At 36.0% G+C, this 6,872-nt stretch overlaps 1 protein-coding gene across 1 annotated transcript in view; it reads right to left on the reverse strand.

The window, feature by feature from the left end:
* Positions 1-1,179: 1,179 nt before the first annotated feature.
* The window catches only part of LOC123252274 (60S ribosomal protein L39-like), a 174,289-nt gene continuing 168,596 nt past the window's right edge, over positions 1,180-6,872 (reverse strand). Inside the window, exon 2 of the mRNA XM_044681657.1 lies at positions 1,180-1,330. Coding sequence (XP_044537592.1) covers positions 1,180-1,330 — 151 coding nt within the window. The remainder of the gene's footprint in view (positions 1,331-6,872) is intronic.

Consider the following 6,872-nt stretch of genomic DNA (forward strand, 5'->3'; position numbering starts at 1 on the left):
AATTCCTTAGAACACAAAACAAGAACACACACACACAGAGGAAGTTATGTTAGATGCAGGGCTGAAGCTTGATTCTTCTTGAATGAAGTACTTGTTTCTGTTTTGATATGATCACTGCCTCTTCAGAATATTAAGGGAGTTTTTATTAATTTATCCCTTTTTATATTTAAGGGGAAAAGGAGCAATGGCATTTTTCAGTCAGAGATCCCCAGCTGTGCCACTTGGCTGTTGGTGACAGTTAGAAGGGTGTGGCTGGGTGTGGTTTGTAAGTGGCAGACCATTGGAAAGGGGATTTTTGGTCTCTGGGTCCCCTGGGGAGAGTAGTGTGTGACTTGCTCTCTCTGGGACTGTGAGGAGCCTGAAAGATGGATTTAAGGCCTTAATAGCCTCATTAATTATTAATAATTTGGGTAGATAGGTAGATAGATAGTGGTTCTATTATTAGATAGAAAGAGTAGGAGAGTAGATGAGGGCTTCAGCCTAGAGAAAGATACTGCCCTCTGAGGCAGAGAGATTTAGGTTTTTTTAGGAAAATTTAGTTAGGATTGGGATCTGGGATATAGTTACAAGATATATAAAATTACTTTCACTTTCCTCCTTTTTTCCTATCTGTATTTTGTAATAATAATAATAATAATAATAATAAAGTAAATGTATCATTTATTTGTTTATTTAAATTTTATTGTTTTAAATTTAAATTGTTGTTTAAATAAATTAAACTTAAATCATAATTTAAATTAATTAAATAAATTAATGGATGAAAAATAAATAATAAACTTTGCACTGACTTTTGATCAAACTCGGGCCCCCCCAAAATTTAACCCTTCACAAACATAATTTCAAATATACAAGACGTTACACAGAGATGCAGAAAATAGTAACTGAAACTAGATCGCAACATACACATTACTGAACGCATGAATGCTGTTGTTGAGAACATTTAGGGCTAAGACCAAATTAAACACCATTTTTTTATTTTAAGATCTGCACCTGGTCAGATGGCTTCCAAATCAGATGGAGGGGGAGGGGCAGCAGTAGTATTTTTGACTTCTTCTTGAGGGCAAAGGGGTGATGGTGATTCAGTGATTGAAGGATGGAAATGACTGATAGGTGGCATGATTGACATGATGCGGGGTCATGGTCTTGATGAAGAATGTTTTTCTTTGTGCTGGCCCTTCTTTATAATCCAAGCTTAGTCCTCTTCCAGTGTCTCCTCTTTGACTTGTACTCGATCTTACTAGTTTTCATTTGAATCCATTGTGCAATTGGATGATTCTGCTTCTGTTTCTTGGCCAGGAACCTCTTGATTCCAAATGTTTTATGAGGGGACCTGATAATGGGATGACAGATGAACTTCTACCACAATGGCTGGATTGGCAAAAAAGGCATAAATTAGGAATAAAATAAAAGAATACAACAAAACATTCACATTTACTTTCTAATATGTTCTTGTTTTTGAAGCCTTTCATACTTATCCCCAATTCTAGTGCCTTCTCTTCAAATTTCCTTGTATTTACTATTTTAGGGGTTATATTTGTTGATAATTAAAAAATGTAAACCTATTATATTATTTCTTCTTGTTCATGTAGCCAATACTGAGACTTTGTCTCAAAATTTAAATTTAAAAGAAAGTTAGGCTAAACCATTTTGAATGTTAACTGATTTGCCACAAAACTCTCAGTGAATTAGGAGAATTTTTACGTCAAGAATGTGAAGACCTTCCTCAGTGGAATGGGATGATAAGGACAATTTGTTGCAACAGGACTCAAAGGCAGTTTGAAAAAGCAATGGGGTCCGGGTTAAGATGGCGGCAGAGTAAAAAGCAGTGCTTAACCTCTCCTAACCAAAACATACAGGACTCCTAAAGGGGACATAAAAACAAATCCAGAAGAATGGAGGGACCCCACAACAGGGCACAGAGTGGAAGGTATGTGAAATCAGCGCAATTTCCATGCTATAAAGGGGTGAAACAGCTCTCACTAAATCGCAGGCTGAGCAACCCCACCCCCCCCACACACACACACTACCTACAACGCCAAAGCCATCTCAAAAGAAATAGAGCAAGTTTGGGGCACCTACTGAGTCATTTGCAGCTGCAGGGCCTGTTCCTGAGAGCAGCAAGACTTAGGACCCCAAAAGGCTAAAGAACACACATGGACTTTGAGCGTGGACACAGAGTGCAGGCTCGGGTGGAGACGGGTGCAGGCTCCAGCGAATGGCTCTGAAACCCTGAGTGGGTAACCAGTGCAGACGGGTATACGACTGTGGAAACAGCTACCTGAGACCTGTAAAGGAACGTACAGCAGAGGATCAAGCAAGGGGGTACACCAGGGAGCTTGACCTTGAGAACAACCAGACCTGACACCTCAGGAGCCTAAAGAGTGCAGACAAACCGTGAACATGAGGATAACTGAGAACAGGCTAGGCTTACAATGGCAACCCAGAATCAGGAAGGCCAAAAGAGAAAGATTAACAACAAGAAGAAGAAATCTTTAACACTCAACAACTTTTACACAGAGAAAATTCAGACAACTAAGCAAAGAGAAGAGGAGAACAAACAAGGATCCAGACCCTCACAAAATAATGAAAACTGGTCACAAGCATTCGAAGAGTTCAAAAATGAGATGACAAAAAAGTTGGAAAAGATTTGGCTAGAGAAATGGGAAATAGCTCAAAAGGAAATCAGGCAAGACAATAACAGTTTAAAAGACAGAATTTTGCAATTTGGAAAGTGAGGCTAAGAATTCAAATGAACTGATAAGCAAATTGAACACCAGAAATGACCAGATTGAAAAGGAAAACCAGTCACTAAAGGCTAAAATTGAACAATTAGAAGCCAATGATCTCTCAAGACAACAGGAAGAAATAAAACAAAGTCAAAAGACTGATAAAATAGAAGGAAACATGAAATATCTCAATGCAAAAGTTACAGACCAAGAAAACTGGTCTAGAAGAGACAATTTGAGAATCATTGGTCTTCCAGAAAAGGCAGAAATTAATAGAAACTTGGACTCCATTCCTAAAGAAATTATTCAGCAAAATTGCCCTGAAATCCTACAACAAGAGGGCAATATAGTCATTGAAATGATCCATAGATCACCCTCTACACTGCACCCAGAAAAGTCAACACCCAGGAATATAATAGCCAAATTCAAGAGCTTTCAAGTAAAAGAAAAAATCTTACAAGAAGCCAGAAAGAGACAATTCAAATATCAAGAAGCACCAATCAGGATCACACAGGATCTGGCAGCCTCCACACTAAAATACCCCAAGACTTGGAATACGATATTCAGAAAGGCAAGAGAGCTGGGCATTTAGCCACGGATCAACTACCCATCAAAATTGACTATATACTTCCAGGGGAAAGTATGGGCATTTAAGAAAATTGAAGATTTCCAAGTTTTTGCACAACAGAGACCAGGACTAAATGGAAAGTTTGATATCCAACCACAAAAATCAAGAGAAACATGAAAAGGTAAATAAGAAACAAAAGGGAAAGAAAGAAAACACATAATTTTATAAATTTTACTCTTTAAGGGCTTCAATAATATCTAATTATCTGTATTCTTATGTGGATAAATGCTATGTATAATTCTCTGCAGTGAACTCTATTCGCTATTATAGCATTCACTATCATAGCAATCAGAAGAATAACTCATAGGGAGAGGACAGGATACTAAATGGTCTAAGATGACATGAGAGGTGGAAAAGAGGAGGGAATAGTAGGGGACACCAAGAGAAATTTGAGTGAAAAAGAAAAATAGGATATTCTATTAAACACAAATAGGGCATGGGAAGGGGAGGGGATAAATTCTATTATAAGAAGGAGAGGAAGAGAGCATTAAGAGGTAATATTTAAACCTTACTCTCAGTGTAATCAACCCGGAGAGGAAAGAGTAGCTATATTAACCAATGGGATAAAAACCTCTATTTAACCCTACTGAGAAAATAAGAAGGGATAAACCAAAGGGAGCAGGGGAGTGGGGAGTTCAAAAAAGGGAGGAGAGAAGAAGGCTGAGGGAATTCATTAGACCTTTAAAAACAAAAAGAAGGGAATAACAAGGGAGGGGGCAGAAAGGGAAGTCAATCAAGGGAGGGGATAAGGGATACTGGCCCAAAGCAAACCACTGGTTTAAAAGAAAATAGTGTAAGAAGAAGGGGTGGGTCTAGGGGAGGATACAAAATTGTCAGTGAATGCACAACTGATAATTGTAACTCTGAAGGTGAATGTGATGAACTCGCTCATAAAATGGAAGCAAATAGCAGGGTGGATCAGAAACAAAAATCCTACCATATGCTGTCTACAAGAAACACATACAAGGTGGGTAGATATACACGAGTTTAAGGTTCAGGGCTTGAGCAAAATCTTTTGGGTATCAAATGAGAAAAAGAAGGCAGGAATGGCTATTGTGATTTCTGACAAAGCCAATGTAAAAATAGATATGATTAGAAAAGACAGGGAAGGTCATTACATCCTGATTAAAGGCAGTATAAACAATGAGGAAATAACACTGCTCAATATGTATGCACCAAGTGGCAGAACATCCAAATTCATAAAGGAGAAACTGGCAGATCTCAAGAAGGAAATAGATAGTAAAACCATTATAGTAGGAGATCTAAATATTCCACTTTCAGATCTAGATAAATCAAACCAAAAATAAATAAGAAAGAGGTAAGACAGGTGAAAGAAGTCCTAGAAAACTTAGATTTAATTGATATGTGGAGAAAAATAAAAAGGGACAAAAAGGAATACACCTTCTTCTCAGCTGCACATGGTACATTCACAAAGATTAACCATGTAATAGGGCATAGAATCATTGCAAACAAATGCAAAAGAGCAGATGTAATAAATGTAGTCTTCTCAGATCATAATGCAATAAAAATAATAATTAATAAGCCACCTGGAGAGGCAAATCAAAAACCAATTGGAAATGAAACAATATGATTCTCCAAAACCAATTTGTCAAAGAAGAAATCAAAGAAACAATCAACAATTTCATTGAAGAGAATGACAATGATGAGACATCCTACCAACCTCTGTGGGATGCAGCCAAGGCAGTACTCAGGGGGAAATTTATATCCTTGAGTGCACATATTAACAAATTAAGGAGGGCAGAGATTAATGAATTGGGTATACAACTCAAAAATTAGTAAAGGAGCAAATTAACAACCCCCAGATGAAAACTAAATCAGAAATGCTAAAAATTAAGGGAGAAATTAATAAAATTGAAAGTAAAAGAACTATTGAATTAATAAATAAGACTCGAAGCTGGTATTTTGAAAAAAAAACAGATAAAATAGACAAAATACTGGTCAATGTAACAAGAAAAAGGAAAGAAGAAAACCAAATTGACAGTATTAAAGATGAAAAGGAAGACCTCAACTCTAATGAAGGGGAAATTAAGGCAATCATTAAAAACAATTCCCCCAATTATATAGCAATAAATATAAGAATTTAGGAGATATGGATGAATATTTACAAAAATATAAATTGCCTAGATTAACAACAGAAGAAATAGAATACCTAAATAATCCCATATCAGAAACAGAAATTGAACAAACCATCAAAGTACTCCCTAAGAAAAAAATCACCAGGACCTGATGGATTCACAAGTGAATTCTATCAGACATTCAAAGAGCAACTAATCCCAATACTATACAAATTATTTGATATGATAAGCAAAGAAGGAGTCCTACCAAATTCCTTTTTTGACACAAATATGGTACTGATTCCAAAGTCAGGTAGAACAAAAACAGAGAAAGAAAACTATAGACCCATCTCCCTAATTAACATAGATGCAAAAATCTTAAATAGAATATAAGCAAAGAGACTCCAGCAAGTAATTAAGAAGATCATCCACCATGATCAGGTGGGATTTATACCAGGAATGCAAGGATGATTCAACATTAGGAAAGCCATCCACATAATTGACCATATCAACAGTCTAACAAACAAAAATCACATGATTATCCCAATTGATGCTGAAAAAGCCTTTGACAAAATACAGCATCCATTCCTATTGAAAACATTGAAAATTATAGGAATAGAAGGACCTTTCCTAAAAATAATAAACAGTATATAACTAAAGCCATCAACGAGCAATATATGCAATGGGGATAAATTAGAAGTCTTCCCAATAAGATCAGGAGTGAAAAAAGGATGCCCATTATCATCTCTTTTATTCAACATAGTACTAGAAACACTAGCAGTAGCAATTAGAGAAGAAAAAGAAATTGAAGGTATCAAAATAGGCAATGAGGAAACTAAGCTATCACTCTTTGCAGATGATATGATGGTATACTTAAAAAATTCTAGAGAATCAACTAAGAATCTTGTAGAAATAATCAAAGACTTTAACAAAGTTGCAGGATACAAAATAAATGCACATAAATCATCAGCATTTCTATACATTTCCAACACATTAGAGCAGCAAGAGGTAGAAAGAGAAACACCATTGAAAATCACCCTAGACAGTATAAAATACTAAGGAATCTATCTACCAAAACAAACACAGCAGTTATATGAAAACAACTACAAAACACTTTCCAAACAAATAAAACTGGATCTCAACAATTGGAAAGCAATTAATTGTTCATGGGTAGGATGAGCTAACATAATAAAATGACCATTCTACCCAAATTAATTTACCTATTTAGCGCCATACCTATCAAACTACCAAAAAACTTCTTTACTAAATTAGGTAAAACTATAACAAATTTCATTTGGAATAACAAAAGATCAAGAATATCAAGGGAAATAAAGAAAAAAATGTGAAGGAAGGGGGCCTAGCAGTATCAGATATTAAACTATATTATAAAGCAGCAGTCATCAAAACAATATGGTACTGGCTAAGAGACAGAAGGGAGGATCA

This window comes from Gracilinanus agilis, chromosome 6 (genome assembly GCF_016433145.1).
Source record: "Gracilinanus agilis isolate LMUSP501 chromosome 6, AgileGrace, whole genome shotgun sequence".
NCBI classification, from domain to species: Eukaryota; Metazoa; Chordata; class Mammalia; order Didelphimorphia; family Didelphidae; genus Gracilinanus; species Gracilinanus agilis.